Raw genomic sequence first — 21,460 nt, forward strand, 5'->3', positions numbered from 1 at the left:
GTTGCAATTCATCACAGGTTTGGTTGCTTTAAGGCAGGATGACCTAGGAGCTGCTCGGAGTTTTGTGCTTATTGAGCAAAAAATCATAAATATTAGACACAAAGGTGTTTTGCAATGGGCTAATACAACACAAGAGTATGGGTGGCTGCAGATATTTAAAAAAAGGAGTAAAGTAAATTTGTAAAATATGTGCTGGATTTGTTATTGCTCAGGACTTCAGCATGTCCTAATCTGGCCTTGATGAGGTCACTCTAAATGAAGACTATATCACTACTCCTGAGTCACAGCAGTGAGCAAGTTCTATCCTACTGTAATGATACTCTCCAATGCAACTGGTTTTACTCGTACAAGTGGCCGCAATTTTAATGAAGTACCGCAACTACTCTGGAGCATCACTATGGTAAGAGTTACCCCTACCTCCACATTTGGTGAACCCATAATATTTTGTAGGAAAGATTTTTTGGAGAGGTTCCCTACCCCCCCCCCCGCCCCCACCACACCAGTTGAGGCAAGTTTAAATTCTGCACAATAATGTGAGAAAATAAAATATGGTCCTATCTGCATAGCCCCACTGCATCTATTTCCAAGGCGAGGTTAAAGATGATAACAAAATTTGACAAAAGAGGAAACCAGCTTTATATGAAGCCAACTCTCAGGGATCACAAAATTCAGTAGAAAAAAAAATACATTCCCAGGTAGTTATATCATGTTAAACCTGGTAATTTAATAAGTCTGGAAAGTCTTCCTGGAAACAAAAGTGGAAGTATTAAAAATTATGATTTTCCACAGAAAGTCCCTGGTGGACAATGATCAACATAACCATGAAGCTTTTTAAGATAACTTTCAACTGATTATTCTGGTTTGGTTTTTAACCCCAATGGGATACTGAAAACTACCATGGCAAAGTAACAACAGCCATCATAATCTGAAGCCATAATAAAAGGTTGCAAACTCTCAAACAACAAATCCGCAACAGACATAATGAAACATTACACAATCCTAAAGCATTTATTAAAATAAACCCGTGTGTGTGTGTGTGTGTGTGTGTGTGAGAGAGAGAGAGAGAGAGAGAGAGAGAGAGAGAGAGAGAGAGAGACCCCTATTGTCTTCTGAAATTACAGCCAAACATTCACTTCCTTTTCTGGGGACTAGACGAACCCCCTGCAATTTCTAAGGTGAGTCACAGAACTAGGATGGATTTAGCACTAGTTGTTTGATAACTGCGTGTTACTTCTTCTTACACTGTTTACCACATGATTTTTAGCCAGTCATGAAATACTGAGAGAGAAGTCTTGTTCCACAGCCTTTTTCTTTATCAGTATTCCAAATCTGCACAAGTTCCTTGTCCCTGTTCTGACACTAGCAGACTTCAAAAGTCTATGCTGAGGCTAACACGAATGTTCAAAATATCGTCACCTAGTACTGACATAGTTAGTGGCGATTGTTGAGGGCAGGCATACTTTTCAGTAGAGCAGTAGTTGAAACTGGGTGAACAAATCCAAAATGCCAGTTGGTGGCAAAACCTATTACGGAAATGCATATTTGGACCTGGGAAACAAAACATACCTTAGCAACTTTAGTTCAAAAGGCCTTGTACCAATGGTACACAGCAGACCCCTACTGTAAAGAGAATGTAAACACACACAGGTTTGTCCTATGGGCAAACCACAATTGAAGCCTTTAACTGAGTTCCAGTTTGCCATGCCAACTGGCTGCAATTATCCTAATGAAATTGCATTTATTTTCTTCCCACAAATGACTGAATACAACCATATTCCTCTAGAACAGTTAGAACTATTAAGGGTATGGCTGGTTATGAAGTCCTGTGAAATCTTATGCTGATTCTTTGGGGATGAGCTGTAAATGGAGGGAATGTAATTAGTTACCAATCTAAATTATGTCTGGAAGAAAAAGGTACACCCTAACTGGCAAAGCAATACAAACTCTGTGTAAACTGGTTTAATAGGTCATGGCAAATGCTCTCAGTATCTAGGACAACAACTTAAGGAGTGTGTAAATTTATTTGAAGGTAAGTGTTTAATATTTTGGAATCTGGGATAGGATTTTTATATTTAATTTGTATCTTGAAATTTACATCCATTTTTGTACCTGAGAATGATGTTTAAAAAGATCAAGTATGGAATTCTCTCTTGTAAGAAAAAATATTTTAAAAATACAAGGAAATTACTCTGGTTGTTCTACCAATGTCACCAAAAGAACAAAATGTTCCCACAGTGCACGGTGCACACACACACACACACACACACACACACACACCACCCCCTTATAGCTCTGCCACTCCATTTTCCACAATTCTGTACTTGTGAATAGTATCCAATTAGGACCATAGACAACTGCCTCAGGTATTAGCTCTCGATCCAAAATGAAATGTTACATTATTGATATGTTCCTTCCTCAGTCCTCTTCTTGGTGGGCACAGGGTGCTATGGTGCTTTTATGGGGCATGGTGCAGCCATCTGAGAAGACTACAAGATGGACCTGAGCCCATGACAAACTGGCCAGTAACATGAGCTGAAAGTCAATTCCTGTAATTAGTGATGGGTACTTATGGCCACCACCATGATTTAAGGCTTACTAAACAAGTATTCTGAAAGAGCTGTGTAAAACTGGAATACAGATTCAGCCATTTCATCTCCATTCTTCTATCCAAAACAAGACTGTCATTTACACATCTTTCTAAACAATACAACCACTCAGCTGTGTTACAAGGGATTCCTATACAATTGTTTTATGTGTTTTGTTTTCTTCCTTCTTACTGAAAGGATGAAAAGATTGGGTGCTGTGTGGTTTCCGGGCTGTATGGCCGTGTTCTAGCAGCATTCTCTCCTGACTTTTCGCCTGCATCTGTGGCTGGCATCTTCGACAATATGATGAAAAGATTGCCAAAGGGTGAAGTAGATTAACTCCCACCCTTTTATCTATACTGATTTGCATTCACAAGAGCATTCGTACTCAGTCAACAGAGTGTGGCTGAATGATCTGCCCCATTGTCACAAGAAGAGCAGGTACAATAGCTTTAATCTTCTGGGCAGTTCTCTAGCTTTAGAGGAGTTCCTCTCTTTCATGCAAAAGTATAAAAGCATGTTGAATGTTCATTTACATTACTGAGGAATTAAATACCAATCTGTCTTGACTGTTCAATCTGGAGTGATTATAGTTGGAGACTATTAAAATTGGCTATCAGGATCAAAAGAGTGGCATAGATATCACTACTACCCAACATTAATTTAGGCTGTTAGTGTATGTCAAACAAAAACAAGATGATGATGCAATCTAGTCAAGATTTTGCACATCTGTTATAAAGACAATCAAGGAACAATTTGGTGGGATGTAGTTACCTGGTCAGCTGTACCCCAGCTGTACAAGGTCAGGATTGTTGTTCTCAGCAGCATATGGAAGAGGAGGAAGATGTGTCCTCTGCTCACAGACAGGTGCATGCTAACTTGGAAGGGTGCAGTTTCAATCTATGCAGACCACAACTAGCAAGGAAGTATGTGATCCACAGTCATTGGAAGGATACTCTCAACCATGATTAAGAACTACGGTAGTGTTCATATTAGTCATGGCTGGCACTAACATGGGGGTTCACTTTTAACCAGAATTTGAAGCTGGTAAAAGTGGACCCATAGCCAGTGGGCGGACTTGAGGGTGGGGTGCACACACAAGAAGTGAAGAGACAGACCCAATGAGAGGAAAGGGGCTTTTTAAAAAACACCACATGGTAGATGGAAAAACATTAAAGAAAATGGTGATGCACATACCTATCTGTCTGCATTCTGTCTTATGGAGTTCAAATATATACATGATGAACCCTCTAAGCAAGTATTTTTGAGGCCCACATTTCCTTGGAAAACAGTTGTGCCTACCTCTGCATATGTGGCATAGCCCTCTGCCTTTGAAAAATAAGTACACACCTAGTCTTTTTGGGTTTGTGCGTTCAAAGAAAATGCAAGCTGGGAGACCAGATTGCATTGACACAATAGCAGCCCTTTCCTTCAAGGTGATATGAAATACTTTAATCACACCATGAAGAATGTCATCATACTTATAATTAGCTACTTGCTGATTATATGGTCAAAAAACTCAGCATGTTCATGATTGCCTACAGGAAGACAAAGTAAAGCCTCTTTAACATTTCAGATGTTTCTGACAGTCAAACCAATTTCCACAGGGCAGCTTCAACAGCACTGCATTTGTTTGTTCTGCTCAAAGACTAGCCTCCTTCCAAGATAAAATATCCTGTGCGAACAAAGAAAATTCCTTATAGCAATAACTCACCCATAATCCCGGACAATATACCAGAAGAAAAAGAAATGCAGCAGCTGTACTGTCCACCTTATCCTTCCAAAGGCAGTAGGAACTATGTAAGAAAATCCCTTTTCATTATAACAACTGGGTTAAATGTTGCCCTGGACACAGTACAATGCAATAAGATTCCTCAAGGGCACGAAATGGCTACAAATCCTAAAGACACTTTCCTGGGAGTAATCTCCACTGAATAACATGGGACTTCCTTCTGAGTAGACCTTCGGTTTCCCCCCAAAGTGTATTGGGTTGGAGCAGGGTTATTTTTAGGCAATGGGGTTTTAATTATTTTAATTAGTTATAATAATCTTATATTGTAAGCCAACTCAATCACCATTTTGTAGAGACATGGAGTGTAACTATTTTAAATTAAATTCAGAAATGTCTGCTTCATAAACATATATTTGGTATATTTGGCATTAGTAACGAAAAGCTCCACACATTATCAACAGCCTGAAATGCAGCATTCTTCCCTGCCTCCCCATTCACCTACCAATTGAGCACTGCCACTCAAAATCTTAATTATGCTACAAAAACAAACAGAAAAGGGACAAAAATAATACTGCAAATGTTACAGCTGGACACACCTGTGCAGAAGTATAATAGCCCAAGGCTAAAACCATAGCTTTGTTTGGGTCGCCCCCCTCCCCCAACTTTCTCTATTAGAAATCTTTGCAAGAGAACATTCAGTCTCAGGATTTATTGGAACTCCTTTCTTAATACAAGACTGTTAAGTCCTGGATCTACACTCACGTATGTTATTCTTAACAGAAAACATTAGAGTTGTGGAGGAAGTTGGTGACATATACATCAGCAGGGTGAATAAGAAAAATCACTCATTCAGTTTTCAAGGAGACAGGAAGGATGTTGGGCGGCCATGGGAATGAGGGCCATGAGGGAGATAAGCCTAAATCATAGCACTTAAAGAATGAACTCATCATTGAATGCCATTCAGAGCTTCCCTAAATCCTTGAGCAAGGGAAGTCTACGAATGTAAGACATAAAAGGAAAAATTCCACAGGCTCAAATGACAGGAGGGTCTGAATCATGGTTCATCAACTGGCAGAGTGTGCTGTAAGTAGCACAGGCCACAGAGACTCATAGTACTTCCCAACACAGGTTTGGCTATGGCATTGTTAAATCTCCCATACCTCACTACTGCCTTCTCCCCAGCTCAGTAAACTACAGTTAAAACCGTACCAAAAGCAATAAGACTATATTTTCTCTTGAATCACACAATGGAGTGGCACTATCTGCAGGCCAAAGAACATGAGACAGTGGGAAATCCATGAGCTGACCTCTCTAGCATTTCTTCTTGACAGGTAAAAGCCAGAGAGAATCTACATCTGCAATCTAGACTTAGACCATAGAACAGAGGAATAGAAAGGATTATCTCCCTTACCTTGCACCCAACTTCAGTTTTATTAATTTACTAAACTGTTTTTATTCTGCCATTCCTCATGGCTCAAGGAGGCTAGCAAATCATAATTTCAAAAAAAAAAAACCCAAATAAGTATCCCCAAAAGATACTTCAGTTTACCACCACCACCCACAATTAAAAATCCTGGCAAATACAATGGCCTTGATATAACTTCTGACAAATTCCAAAGAAAGACCCTCACCCTAATTCTTCTGGGAAAGCATTCCACAATAGAGCATTTCACAATAGAGAATATGGGCTTCATTAAGTGGGAAAACAGCCAGTAGGTTGCAATTTGACAACCAGAGTTGGTCACATAGGATAGGATAGCACAGACAAAAAAAGCTTTGCTGGGGAAACCAGTTCTTTTTCCCGCTTCCCCCCTACCGACTCTTACATTCAGTTTCCACTGAGCAGCTCACACCCACCATTTTCTGCCCTCTTTGCAGTCGATGCTCACACTGTGATGTCGTAGCTTCGAAGAAATCTTATTTAAAACAAAACTAAAACTAAAAAGACACGTGTGGGGGATCGCCAGAAAAAACTAACTTTATTAATGAACTTTATATACTGAAATGATGCGTAGATGAGATGCAATCAGAGAAAACTCCACGGGAACATTCTGCAAATGGAGGCAGCACTGAGTCTCCTGAAGAGGGCAGAAACTGGGGGCCAAGCTGCTCAGTGGAAACTGAACTAAGAGCTGGCAGGAGGAGGCAGGAAAAATAAAACGTTTCTTGCTCTCCGCACAGTAAGCAGGAAATGTTTTCAAAGGGACTTCAGGAAAATGCTACTTCAGCATTTTCTGAAAAACCAGAGTTGAGCTGAAATAAAACATCCTGAGGACGTTTTGGGGAAAACCTGTGTGGAGTCCCTCTCCAAAACACTTCTTTTCACACTCTCAAGATGTTTTATTTGTGCTGTGCAGAAAGGGCCTTTGGGGTTAGGGAAAATTATTCAGAGGACTGATACCCCCACAAATTGGGACTTTAAACCTGACCTGAATCAGGGACTCCTAACAGTTGCTGCCCACTAATGAAAAATATCTTAGGAGTTCCATTCACAGAGATTCCAACATTGCATCTAGTTTGGTTCTCAAACTTGGAACTTCATTTCTGGTTGGCCTCTTTGAGAAACAGGATGTTGGATTAGACAGTTCATTGTCTGATCCAGCAGGGCTGTTATCTCTCTAGCTGAAAAACTGGTTTGACACACATACAAAGAAAACAGTAACTTTAATGAAATTTCCAAACACTATCTCAAAATCTCTGCTTTCTCCTGTACACAAAAAGAATTAGTTGTTTCAGTGTTCTATTACAATTGCTGAAGAATCCTCTAAAATGTTTTCTGCAGGGAAGATTTGACTATAAAACTAGAACCTAAAGCAGTTATGCAGGAAAGGACTTGTTTCTGGGGATTAATTTTTTTAAAAACTTACCTTTATCTATAAAACCTCGGTAATCTTTTTTTCCTCGCTGTCTGCTTTTGTGTGTCATCATCAGACCAGTATTTACTTTTCCAGATTAGCAATGTACTTAACACAGATAGTTGCCCACAGCAACGTATTATAACTGCAGATTATGTGTATGTCTCTGTGATAAATCTGTGCTAGACAGGGATGCTACAGCATCCTAATCAATACAGAAGTAAATAAATATAGTTTCCCTATAAGCCTGTAGGTTACTGCAAGGTCTCTCATTTTGACCAGCTGATCTATGTGTTCAAAACAACCGCATTCTACAGAAAAGGAAAATATGGATGAAATTAGTAGACTAGTGGTACCCAGCAGCTCTTATATCCAAGTGCAGGGGCAACTGATGACATTCCAACTCACTTGGTTGTTCATGTTTGTCACCTCTTACTCACAGTGGGCCCAGAGTTGTCCCTAAAAGTTTTCAGCTACTCCAATGAATTAGAAAACTTATAGCATGTTCATGATGCCTTTGCTAGGATAAAAGTGAAAACAAAACAACACAAACCTCCTAAAAACTACAAGATATCACCAAAAGTCAGAAAATAACTGTTAACAAACTGGAGCCTTTTATTATTATTTGAATCAACAATAATTTTTATTTCCTATCCTGTACAGGGCCTACATAAGCAGGTGCTGTCCCAATATTCTTATTTACAGAAGCAGTTATTTATCCCTTGAAACTCCTAGCAAGCTGCCTGCTCAACTCTCCGCAACAGCAACTGAACACAAGTCTTACAATAAAATCATACCTTTGTGGAGTTCTCGTCATGTTGAATTTTGTGTGTGCACGCGCATGTGTATGTACATCGGCACTCACAAACAGACCCACTTACCTTCACAATGCTTTTCAAATCCTGGACATATGTCCTTTCTGTGTCCAGGATTTCTTGGACTACTCTGTCCACATAGAGGAGTTTTGGACTCGTGGGCTCACTGATCAGGGACATGACGCAGTTTTTGCTGGTTTCCTTTGATTCTACCTTCCGTGGCATATTGGGCCTTCTTCCCAAACTTCCCTCAGTGGTCTGTGGCTCTGTAAAGTTATTCTTTTGCAGTTCCTTGATGGGAAATTGATGGGCTGGACTCAGCTCTAGTTTTATAGCCCCTGATTCTTTGTCCTGGTTGAATAAACCAAGATGACTGTTTGAGACTAAAGTGGTCCTGCTGCCAAAGGAACAGTGACTATCCCTGGAGGAAGCCGAAGAGGACGTGGAGCTGAAGCTAACTGGACGGTCATTGTCTGACAGTTCCATGGTCTGGATTCCACAGTAGCGGAGTCGTCTGTTCTCTCTATGCAGATCGGTCCTGGGTGCCTTGAGGGTGGTGCCCACCATTACAGGAGGCAACTCATCAAGAGGCAAGTGGTAGCCATCTTAAAAAAAGAAAGAAATAGCTGTTGTTGTTGTTGTTGTTGTTGTTGTTGTTGTTATTATTATTATTATTATTATTATTAATTAATTAATTAATTAATTAATTAATTAATTAATTAATTAATTAGCTCGCCCTACCCCCAAAGGGCTCAGGGCAGTGTACAATAAAACCAACAACAAATAATACAACATAATGTAACAAAAAAAAATAAAAGTTGCATTAAAATCCATTAAACAGTTATTGTTACCACGACCATCACAATCGGCAACCAACCGACATTAAAATATACAAAAACATGCCTATGAAAGAAACAGTGACGTTAGCTAAGCTTGCAGAAAATGAGAAATGCATCACTGCCCACAAATCAGCGTTTCCCAGCATGACAACACTTAACTCATTTTTTTATCTTCTGTGAGACACCTTTTCCCATCAACCGACATTTGTGGTCATGAAATTCTTTATACCATCATTAATATATACACAAAGTTTTCTCGCTTTGCTGGATTTTCTCCCTTGTTTTGTCAAGTTCTTCTATCCGTCCCTTCTCACAGACTTGTGATCTTGTAGTACGTACCTGGCTGCCTGTGTTGAAAAGGAAAATCTTCCTTTTAACCTTTCTTTTAAAAGCCTAGACTACACATTACAAGTGAGATCCCAACTTATTTTCTGTTTTCTTGTCCCACTTGGAAAAGAGGTGACAGAGAGAAGTTCACATTACATAGCTCAGGAGCCCTGTTACAGCATTTACTGGAATAGCTCCAACTATTGAACCTAATCAAAATCTATAGACGAAACGTTTCACATTTTTTAATATTTGCTTTAATTTTTAAAATGTACATGCAAAGAAACAATCCAGCAATAATTATAGTATCATGCTGCTAAAGAGTATTCACACAATTGTATAAAACTCCATTAGTTGGCAAAAAAAAGTTATTTCGGGTTTCTGATAAAGAAATGTGTATATGTTTATCAAAGGCCAACTAAAACAGAATATTGCTATGCTGACTTGAATTGGCTTGGAACCTGGATAAACAAGATAACTGGACAAGGCTTCCGCTAATTTATCATAAGACATATAGCAAAAGATCTGTGTCAAAGGACACCTGATTAGCTACCATAGCTGGGTCATAAAAAGGTCCCATTTCATTCAATCACTTTGTAGTCTGTCTTCCTGTCCCAATGATATGTTGTCTCACTTACAGATAACCTGAATGCACTAGTAAGTCATGTTTGCTTTGTCAACACTGCACTGTTCATTAATGCAACATAAACAAAAAGAGCACTGAGGTAAATTAAAATAAAACAAATCCTTAGAATTGGGGGCGGGGGGAAGGATAGTCAAGGTTTTTAAGGATTCCATAATGCACATTTTAGTTATCTTCCTACTATTATATGTCCCCCCCCCCCAAAAAAAAGAATGCCAAATAGCAGCACCACTTTTAAAACATGATTTTGGCAAATACTAGAACAAAAATTGAAACCTGCAGTATTAGTCATAGCATTTGTATGTTGCAAATTTACGCCTGAAAATTATAGAAGTTAAGAAGAATTCAAGGTTGTTTCTCCTTTTGAGTGCTTGTGTGTGTGTGTGTGATCATGTCACAGCTAACTTATGGTATCTGGTGGACTCCCAAAGGCATCTGGTGGGCCACTGCGCGTAGCAGAGTGCTGGACTAGATGGACTCTGGTCTGATCCAGCAGGCTCTTTCTTATGTTCTTATGGTGACCACATAGGGTTTTCAAGGCAAGAAACATTCAGAGCTGGCTTGCCATTGTCTGCCTCCAGGCCACACCCCTGCTATTCCTTGGAGGTAGCCCATCCAAATACTTGCCGGAGCCAACCCACTTAGCTTATGAGATCTGATGAAATCTGGCTAGCCTGGGGCTAACAAGTCAGGTCTTTTGCCCACTTCTTTTCAAAGATGTTTTGCAAGCCTCTCCATACTGCCAGAAAGCTTCTTTGGGAGTGGCGGGGTGGCACCACAATGGCACAGTGGCCCACTGCCTCCACTGTGGATGGGGCTGCCCTTATTGTCTTCCCTTCCCCTCCCCACACAGACACCTTGTGAGGTAAGTGGGGCTGAGAGAGTTGTAAGAGAAATGTGACTAGGCCAAGGTCACCCAGCAGACTTCGTGTGTACGAGTAGCGAAACAAGCCGGGTCCACCGGATTAGAGTGTGCCGTTCATATGGAAGAGTGGGAATCAAACCTGGTTCTCCAGATTAGAGTCCGCCACTCTTAACCAGTACACCATGCTGGCTCTCATGAAGCCACATATGAGGGGTGTATGTTTCAAACAGACATTTTATATGTTCTGTCTCTGTGTTGTCCACAGTGGTTGTACATGCATCTACCTATGAAAGGGAGTATGGTACATGACTACATGTGCACACTGACATGTTAGTTACTTTCTTGAGTGGAATTATCCACACTGCAGATGTTTTCTTGGTAATGGATATACTTTTCCTTCTCAGTTCTAGTTTCAGCACTTCCCATCTGTAAAGAGTCTAAATGTTTTGTGTAATGTCCTATTTCTCTGCTCAGCAAAATTTGAATCGTTCCTCCAACCTCAGGAGACTTCCTCCAACGGACCTGGCTTCTCTACCAGAAAGTTTGCTGAGCCTACCATTATGGCATAAGGCCATATATTACATTCCTTAACAATATAATGTCTGTAAGAACTGACCAGTATTAAGCCTGTCTCAATTTCCTGAGTCATCCCTCTCTAATTTCTATCACTTCTCTATTTGCTCTGCATACATTATTTCCTGGTTTCTCACTGTGTACCGTATGTGCACGCAGTACTGTCCTGCTGTATGCCACAAGGCCAAATATCCTGTTTGGCTGATACTCGGATGGCAGGGGCTAGTGAGTATGCCTCCAGACCTACCTTCAAGCCACAGATGGTACCAGAACCCTAGCCCTGAGTGAAAAAGATTTTTACTTCAAAATTCTAGCAACAAGGCTAGATTCTGGTTTTGTTTTGTTTTTAAGAAAACTGGCAACTAGCCCAAAGATCAAAAAGCTGCCTTTTCCTGGCATTTGGCAACCAAAACCCTGGCACATGCTTCTGATGTCCACAGTTTTTGTCCCAGCTGAGATGCCTTTGAGCAGGTCTAATGAGGCTTGACATGATGAAAGTAGTAAGTGACCCCTGAGTTCCACAGCAGAACCAGCTTGGCTGGATATTGAAGTCTGCAGCTGAATTCTGGTTTTTTGGGGGAAATTAATGGCAACTATGTACAATATTTTTAGGAATGGTTATACCTTTTGAGCCTTTAGGGGGAGCTAGAATTCAAATAAATACACAATAAACCTGCAATAACAGGTAGCTGTTCAGAATAATTTTCAAAGTCCTTTCAGCTTCAGGGATTCTTCAACCAAAGAAAATGTACCTAGGCAGATCTAAATAGTTGGCATTAGGTCAGTGGAACAGTGAAAACAGTGAAAACTGGCTGAGTTTTTATCTGCCGCACTTAACATTTAGCTAGACTAACCAGTGTTATTGCCATGCTGCATTCCATACCACTGGCTACCAGTAATAGAGACAGGAGACATCACAAATCTGCTGCAAGGAACAAAGGAAAATCTGAAACAAGGCTATTTTTAAAAAGCAGCCTTATGTCACAAATTGTCTTCTTCAGTATTTAAAATGACAGAGAAACCCTTGCTTTTCACATTTTCATACTTCCAAGTATTGGGGGATGGGACAGGACGTGATTTGTGCTAGCCAAGCACTGGAAAGGATAATTGCATGTTTATCAACACTCACAAGGAAATGTGTTTCAGCAACATGATCCCTTCTTGTTCATACCTTTCCAGAAATGTATTTAAGTTCCCCACCCTGTCTGGCATATTCCCTGACACTCCAAGAGGCTTTAAATGAACAAAAAAAGTGACCCACAGAGATTGCGTTACAATGCCAGGCGAAGTATAACATTAGATACCACAAGTTGAAAGATCACACATAAAGCAAGTACTTTCCCACAGATGTTAATCTAACGTTAATTTAAATTAAGTTTTTTAAAAATTAAATGTGCTGTACTGTACTTTCTATCCTTAACCATAACCTGACCCCCTGTATTTCCCATTATCACGGAAGATCTCCTCTCTTTCTGACCTTTTAAAGACCACAGTCAAAAGTACATTCTGAGACAATGTATTATAATGCATCTTGAGAAACTCAACAATGTCAAATGTTGAACTTCACAACCATTTATATTTCATTTTTAATTGTTTGATGTGCTTTCACTAGAGATGCTTCTATTCAACTCACCTATCAAACACTTAACTTTAAAATTGCCACTGATTTAATTTCAATTTATACTTCCAGTACAAAATATTTATGCCACGTGCAATCAGATTTGAGCTTCAGATTATTACCCTGATCCTATTCTTGATAAGAAATTAAGTTTCAAGAAATGAAAGACTGCTGATTATACAAATAAAGTTAAAAAACATTGAAAAATGTCTAAAATTAAATTTAGTTTTAAAATGTTATGAATTTAAACATTTATTCATACAGATGCATGTTGCTGAACAAGAACTACAAGCAATTTGATCAAGAAAATTGTTAACTAAATCCACCATTCATAATGTTTCTGTCACAGAATTATAACCAATTAAGGTACTCTGTTAGAATATCAATGTTTTGTCAAATATCATCCAAAAATGCTTATAAGCAGTGTGGATAGCTCAGCTGTATTTAAAAATACTAATTGTTATTCCAAAGCATTCTAGAAGAGCAAGTAAAATTTGTATTCTTCACAGAGCTACATTATATACCTGTTTTCTAAAGCTGAGACACTATATGTATGGTAAATCATTCAATAAATACCAAATGCTGCCAGTGATGCACTTAATATTATGGTACTCCTAACCCCCCAAAATCATGCTAAATTGAGGTTTCTACAGCAACTTCAGTTTATGGACAGCAAGAGATTCATTCACTGGTTTGCCTCGGTTTCCAAGTTCAAATGTGCTGTCATATCGTATTATACAGCCTTCTGTCATGCCCTATTGTAAGTTAGAGTCCAGAGACTTGTTGTGAGGAAAAATTCTCTGCGACAGTACCTCATCACTGTGGAATGTCTCCAGCTCTTTAAGGAGAAAACAAACAAGTTCTTCCCCACTCTCTAAGCTCCCTCAAAAAACTTGCCGCTTACCTGTGTAACTGAAGATAAATGCATTCTCCAACTCCAGCAGCTCCAAAATTACTACACTAGGGCACTCAGGTAAAATGAGAAGGTCTTACTAGTCTACACAGCTCCTTTGGTAGAAATATTGCACGAGTCAGCTTTTTGCTATCGAAACCCTAAACACAAAAGGCTCCACAGAAACCTGATTCACAGCTTTCTCACTGCCCACACCAAATGCAGTCCTCGGCATGGTTTAAGAGCCTTAAATGAAACATGACATCATTCAATTCAAGAACAGGACAATAGATACCACTGTGGGTTACTTTAAAATTCACACTTCACTGAGCAACCATCTGCAAACTATTCTATTAGGCATAGCACTGATGGGGCGGAGGACCCAAAAAAACAGTTCAAAAACATTTTGGTTGCTTTCTCTCAACCACTGATTCAAACTAGACAACACTTTAAAAAATGTAGAGTGTATATGAACAGGGTGTCAATGCCACACTGGTGGCAAAGAATAAAGGAAACTAGGAGACAAGGAGATGTATTTTATTGGACCAGTAACTTGAGAAAACTTTGGTATATTAAAGTATCTGACACACTGCATAGCAAATTTAACAGCAACATTTTTTTATATTTTAAGTGGTTTGAAAAGAAATGGTAAAAAATAAAACACTAATACCAATTTTTTAAATGAAAAACGAGAATAGAAAGTCATCTGGAAAAAACACACGACAGAGTGGACCTTGCACATAAATGGCACACATTATTCAAAAATAGAAGCTGAAACATGAAACATCATACACATTTATGTGTTTTGAAAATAATGCAAACTAGCAACTGAATATACAATGTATTACCATACCAACATTCTAAGTCATCAGTGGAAAGACACATGTAGTTGTTTGGGATGTTACAAATCCTCTCTTATCCCATCACTGATTCAAACTGCATTCCCCAGCTGTGTGACTGGGCATTATTAGATATATGTTGCTTTCACTTTCACTGCCACTGTGAATACAAAGACATTTGCATAGGCAATGGAACCTCTGCAAAGGAACATTATCCATGCTTTATCTTGCACCCACCATTCTCCCCCCCCCCCCAATCATTAATAGACTTCTTGCTTAAAAAAATACAGTAAATATATAGCTAAACTGTAATGTCCCTTTAGCAATATACCTATTACCATTTTTTTAAAAAGCTACTAGTGGTGGGGGGTAAGAACAAAAGGGGAGGAATACTGAATGTGGACAATGAATTGAAAAAACTGTACCGGCAATGTGCAATCTATATATATAAAAAGCAAACAGTGACTTTGTTAGTCACTCCCTAACGCCGAAACGGCTGGATGGATCGCCCCCAAATTTTCACATGATGTTCCTCCCTGTTGCGGGCAGGTAATGGGACCTTCAAATCGCCGAAAATCCATACCTGAGCCAGGTAAAACGTCTTTTTCCTGGCACACCAGGCCATGAAGCTGTTTGTGTTCAACTGTCACCCTTAGAATGTTCGTGCAGCCTGTCTGTCTGTGGCCTGAGGGCTTAGAATGTTCATGCAGATGCGCAGAGATGAGCAGTGAAAACAGTAAATAGGTAATACTGTTAGGTAATATGAGTGGAAGTGAAACACATACACACTTTGCCGTTTTAGACGTCAGGTGGGGCTCCCCCCCCCCACACGCAGGTAACTTTCACTCTCTGTGCCTCACCCACTGCAGCCACACAACACACATCCAGCTCATCCTCACACACCTCACTCTGCCCTCCCTCACATCCAACCACCACTTACCCACTTCCTCACCCATATTCGCCACAGCTCTCTTTTACTAAAAGCGAGCTGGAGTTTGCCTTTTTCTTCTAAGAAAATCCGCGGGGTGGGGGCGAACCAACACTACTGGCTCCACTTCTTTTGCATGTGGCCCTTTAGGAACCCAGGGAGCTGGCCTCGATCTGAGCACCTCACCACCCTGCCTCTGCTGCCTGACTGGGATAGCCTGCTTGCCCCAGTTCTGCCTTACCCAAGCCAGGACTGTGCGTGTCAACCAGCCTCATGGACAGCGGAATTCGCACTCTGGACAGTTCCGTTATGGAATGGAAAGGGTTACCTTATACTAAAAAAAAAGACACGACCATATAACAATGTGAATTGAAAAGGGAAAGAGGGATTCCATTTGACCACCCCCAAAGGCTATGTTGCGGATCATTGGACCTGCATGGACATCTGTGTGGGTTGTAGACTGTGATGAGAAGGACAATTGCCACAGCATCGCGTGGCCGGGCCCCGCTAGTATAATATAAGCATGATCTTCCAGAAAAGATCATACGAAAGCAGGTATGGGAAACCCAGAGGGTCAATGACAGCATGATAGTGTTTTGTCAAACCTTCCCCGCCTCCAAAAGCCACTGCCATTTAGGAGGGATTATGAAGCAAAGACTCCATGTGGAAGCCACCCTGGTCATACCAAGGTATGCAGGAAAAAACTTGCTCACATTTTAAGGAGGTGCAATTTTAGAACACAAGATTTCAGTCTGTGTAATAAAATTACAGAAATATGATTATATTATCTGGTGATATTACACAGTTGCATTGAATGTAAAAGATTTCCATTTTGGGTGACACTCTTGGGCCGTTTCTGTACGGCACGATTATACTGGGTTATAATTGGTCTCTTACAATCCGGGTCTCTTTTATTCCTGTTTCTCCCTTCGTTTGGCTATCTGTTTCTGGATGAGTGAAGACTCATCCTATTCCCTCCTCAAGATCTTTCTTAAATTCTGAGAGATAATGTTTTGTTTCTCCTAGAATTCCACAAGTGGCTATGGGGATTTGTTTGTTTTTGTTTTGATATACAGAGCCAGGTCAAAATGTCTAGTTTCAGGTACATTTTCAGCTTGAGTATATCCTCCTCTCTATCAGGTAGCAGTTTTATCAGCTAGGGTTCAATGTGCATATGAAGAAGGAGGAGGTGGAGGAGTTTGGATTTATATCCCCCCTTTCTCTCCTGTAAGGAGACTCAAAGGGGTTTACAATCTCCTTTCCCTTCCCACCCCCACAACAAATATCCTGTAAGGTGGGTGGGGCTGAGAGAGCTCAGAAGAACTGTGACTAGCCCAAGGTCACCCAGCTGGCATGTGTTGGAGTGCACAGGCTAATCTAGTTCCCCAGATAAGCCTCCACAGCTCACGTGGCAGAGTGGGGAATCAAACCCGGTTCTCCAGACTAGAGTGCATCTGCTCTTAACCACTACTGCTCCCATTGGTCAGAAACCATGATCCTTCCAGGCTTTGGAAGAGGCAGCAGAAATAAGGGTATGTGGGAAAACTCTACATTCTGTACCCATCTCAGCCTTCTTCAGTGTCATGTAGTGGTTAAGAGCACTATCAGATTTGATTCCCCACTCCTCCACAGGAAATCTGCTGGGCGACCTTGGGCTAATCACAGTTCTTTCAGAACTCTCTCAGCACCACCTATCTCACAAGGTACCTGGTGTGTGTGCATGTGCGTGCACGCGCGTGCATGCGTGTGTGCATGTGGGAAGGATGATGGTAAGCTGCTTTGAGACTCCTTATGGTGGAGAAAAATGGGAATAAATACCAGTGCTTTTTCTCTGTGTGCATCTCCGCCCAGTGTTTGTTTTAGGTGTCAGATATGCTGATTCAGCAAATATAATGAATGCGTGATATTCAGTGACTTTGCTAATCCCCAAGTAGTACAGTCAGAGGCAAGCAGTTACTACTAAAAATTGAAAAAGACTGAATATTAACATATTTCAAGTTTTACAATTAAAAATCTAACTGGCAGCATGAGAAATTTCCACTTACCCATGACTTCTTTCAAAAGTCTATTGCACAATAAACATAGAGGGATGGAGTAGACTTTTTGGAGGGCTAGCATACAAATTTTACACAATTGTTTTTGTTTATGTAATGTTTTCACAAAGTTTTGATGAGGTAGACATTTGCTTGAAAGATTCTAAAAATAGAGGATTGAGTGCCATTATGCACAAAAAAATTAACCATGCTTTCAAAATTTTATTTGTTTCTTAAACCCTGATCAATTATAAAAGATGAGGTGAATATTGTGGTCTAATTTCCTGACTTGCAAGTATTATGTTTCCTCCTTCAGTAACCTTAACACATAAAAGTAGTACATACACTGATCTTCCAAAGGACATTCTGACATTTCCCCCAAGTACAGGACAATATATTAATAACTCTCTGCAATGCAGTACAGTGATTATTTCACCTACACATCATACCACAAAGTCTTATATAAAGAAAAATGTAAAAAACCTGTTTTTGCTGATGCATTGCAACCTATGTGATTGCTCAAAACAATACTTGATACATTTTCATAGCAAATGCTTTTTTCTGACTTATTTTAAGATATTAATATGCTTGACATGATACTATTTAAAACCTATCATCTCTTTTTCTTATTTTTCAAAAATGGCTCCAATTATGCTTAGTAATTCTACTACCATATTTCACAAGTAGGAACCCCACTATTTCCTCTCCCCTTTTCCTAATTCTACTTTTAAAATAGCCAACCTCCAGGTGGGATTTGAAGATCTCCTGCCCCTTCCAAAGAGATCAGTTCCCCCTTGGTGTTGCCAACTTCAGGTTGTGAAATTCCTGAAGATTTGGGGTTGGAGCCTTGGGAAGGTGAGATTGGGGGAATGAATTACAGTCCATTTTCTCAATGGAAACGGATATTTGTCATCTGGACAGCAGCTGTAATTCAAAATCGAACCGCCATTTCCCAGACCCTGCCACACCATGCTGGCTTTCATATTGTAGTCAAAGTGGAGTAATAGCAAGTAGCGAGGTCTAGTTGGGTGGTATCAAGTCATCCAGAGGTTGCTGCCAAGAGTATGATTGCCAGCCTCCAGATGGGACCTGGAGATCTCCCAGAATTGCAACTGAACTTCGAACAACAGAGATCTGCCCTCTGGAAACTTCTTTGGAAGGTGTTCTCTAATGGCATTATATCTGGTTGAGGCCTCTCCCCTGCGCAAATTCTGTTCTCCCTCAGACTCCACCACAAAATCTCAAGGAATTTCCTAGCCTGGAGCTGGCAACACTGGTGCCAAATGCCTGGTGCCAAATAGGCCTCCTTGAAAAACCAAAACAGGCCTAGAAAGGACCCTGCCTTCTACTCTTGCCTTTTTACTCACAGAAACCCAACCCACAGAACAATACTGTGGTTGCCTAGCAGCAACCCTCAAGGGAATCCATTACTTAAAGCTACAGGTGCTCCTTTTATAATTTTCAGGTTCTGAAACTCCCTAATGTATTTTTAAAAAATATTTAACTTTTTTTAGGTTTGCTTTTTAAAAGCAAAGAAATATTTACAATTAATTTGAACTAACATCACTAACAGTAAGATTTCTAACAATAACTTCTACAAGAAAAAATTAACTGGGGGCATAAACATCTCCCAAGCAGTAATCACGATTTAATTTTTTGAAGTGGGCAGCAGAATTACTCCTTTCCACCCTGCCTCCCACTTCACATGCTAAGATTCTCCCAATCTTCCATAACTATGGTTTCGTATTATATTTAACTACTGTTAACTGCAAATTAAGAGCATTCTAAATCACATGTTGGGAAACCAGATGATCTTGAAAGTGTTTTCAAGGAAGAATAACAGAGCCAAATCATTAAATTGTGAGCAGTAAGGAAAAGAAGGGGAGGTCAGCTGTTGTAAAACACTGCACTCAACCGCAGGCCCACCAGAACTTCTCTTTCTTACAGACCCTGCAGAACTGAACTAGGTTACAGACGTTTCACCCTACTGAGGTCAGGATTGAAAAAACCCTGGCTCTAGTCAAGCACAACCAGATATTTATTATAAGTAAAAAAAGACACCGGGCAAGCCTTATGGGGGTGGGCATTCCAAATGCAAAGTGCCATCACTAAAAAGGTCCTGTCTTGAGTCACCACCACCCTACCTCTTGACAAATAGATAGCCTCAGGAGGCAAAATCTTAATTGACAGGCTTAATTTACCTAAATTACCACAGCAATATTGAGACCACTTCGCTAATCCCACAGATTTCAGTTGAACTTGCTAGAAAGTAGATCATAACCTTAGCTAAAACACACACAAAGCCCTCTTAGGGAAGATTTCCATGCACATTACACTCAACGAATAAGATACAGTTTGTTCCATACCCGCCAATTATATTTAATGTCACAGTATAATATGTAACAGTAGAACAATATAATATTAAAAATATAATATTCAAAAAGAACAATATAATATTAAAAAAGAGCCAGGCCAAACTCTAGACAACACTAATCCTAGCATCAATTGAAAACTGTATGCATTTTTGACTTCAACTTTTGAGATATTATTCCAAATTACATCTAGAACAGCCAGAAAAATGGCTCCTTTAATGTCAGAATACTCAAAAACATTTATATTTATGAATGGTAAATGTTGGCACCTTTGCCAAATTCCCAATGGCTGGCCTACAGTGGACCTTCCAGGGCTTTAAAAAAACCCACGCTGAGTACCAGCATCTTTTGGAATGCTCTTCCAGTCCTGGGGGCAGGGAGTGCAGCGATTGATAGAAATTGGTGTAACCTTACAAATGAGTACTGGCACTTTTTAGATAACCAAAAAAGCACTTGCTATACGTTGTTCAAAATCCAAGAAGGAAAAATGAGCACAGAAAACATAAATCTTTGCACATGGTTTGCAGGTGTCAGGAAAATAGAGTGGTAAACATTAAAAAGCCAGCAAGAGCTTTAACTCATCGGTGAATGAGACAGTTTTATTTACAACAATGTTCACAGAATTGCAAGAACAAAGGTTACATACAATAGTTAAATACAAGCCCATTTCAGCTGATTTCACAGGAATTTATTTTTAAAGATAAACTTCTATGAATAGATTTCAAGAGCCACAGTGCTTCCCTACTCCTTACGTTCTGCTGTTTCTTTCATTCCATGGGTGGGTACAAGAAAGCCTTTCACACAAAAGCTCCTAGCACAAATGAATAGCAGCAAAAATGTTGGCCACACAGAAAGGTCAAGCCGCTCTCATTTCTTACACACAGTGGGTTGCAACCTAATTAACCATCAGAATTTTTTTACCAGATTTTTTAAAAAATCACTTTTCAAAACTCCACATTGTTAAACCCAGTATACACATACTGTGATGTGTGCATGTAGGTGTTTATCTGTTATGTTGGACTATGCTCAGCAGCAATAAGCGAAACTTTTTTGTGTTACTCCAGAAAGTACAGGATTGAAGCAAAGCAAACCACTATGCAACTTACCAGCAAAACAATGGATTCATGATTTGCCCTTACTGGTGATGAGATGGCAACTGGCAAGACAACATTCCTTCTGACAAGGAACTATAAGGTAAAGGCTGCAGTGTTAAATGTTATAGTCAAAGAAGGATGGGTTAAGTCATCAAGCTGACACCATTCCTAGCATTTTCCACACGAAGTCAGTATCATGGTGATCACCAGCCCCAAGACTTGGGTCAGACTTCAAATACAGCAATGAGAAGCCATTTAAATGTTTCTGGGTTTTTAAATAATACTAGCATGGCCTGGCCACGCGTTGCTGTGGCTTATTGTGGTGAAATGGGAAAGGAACAGTAGCAGCAAATCAATTGCAGAGGCCAGCAGTGCTCATGCAAACACGCAGCCTGATACTGTGCGATGTCAGTGATGTGTGTGCCCGCATTCCTTGGGGGGGTGGAATGG

The 21,460-nt window shown here is 40.0% G+C and overlaps 1 protein-coding gene across 1 annotated transcript in view; it reads right to left on the minus strand.

The window, feature by feature from the left end:
* Positions 1–21,460, minus strand: part of PLEKHG1 (pleckstrin homology and RhoGEF domain containing G1) — a 170,308-nt gene that overhangs the window by 62,018 nt on the left and 86,830 nt on the right. Inside the window, exon 3 of the mRNA XM_048505306.1 lies at positions 8,054–8,592. Within this exon, the coding sequence (XP_048361263.1) occupies positions 8,054–8,592 (539 nt within the window). The remainder of the gene's footprint in view (positions 1–8,053; positions 8,593–21,460) is intronic.

This window comes from Sphaerodactylus townsendi, linkage group LG01 (assembly GCF_021028975.2).
Source record: "Sphaerodactylus townsendi isolate TG3544 linkage group LG01, MPM_Stown_v2.3, whole genome shotgun sequence".
Lineage (NCBI taxonomy): Eukaryota > Metazoa > Chordata > Lepidosauria > Squamata > Sphaerodactylidae > Sphaerodactylus > Sphaerodactylus townsendi.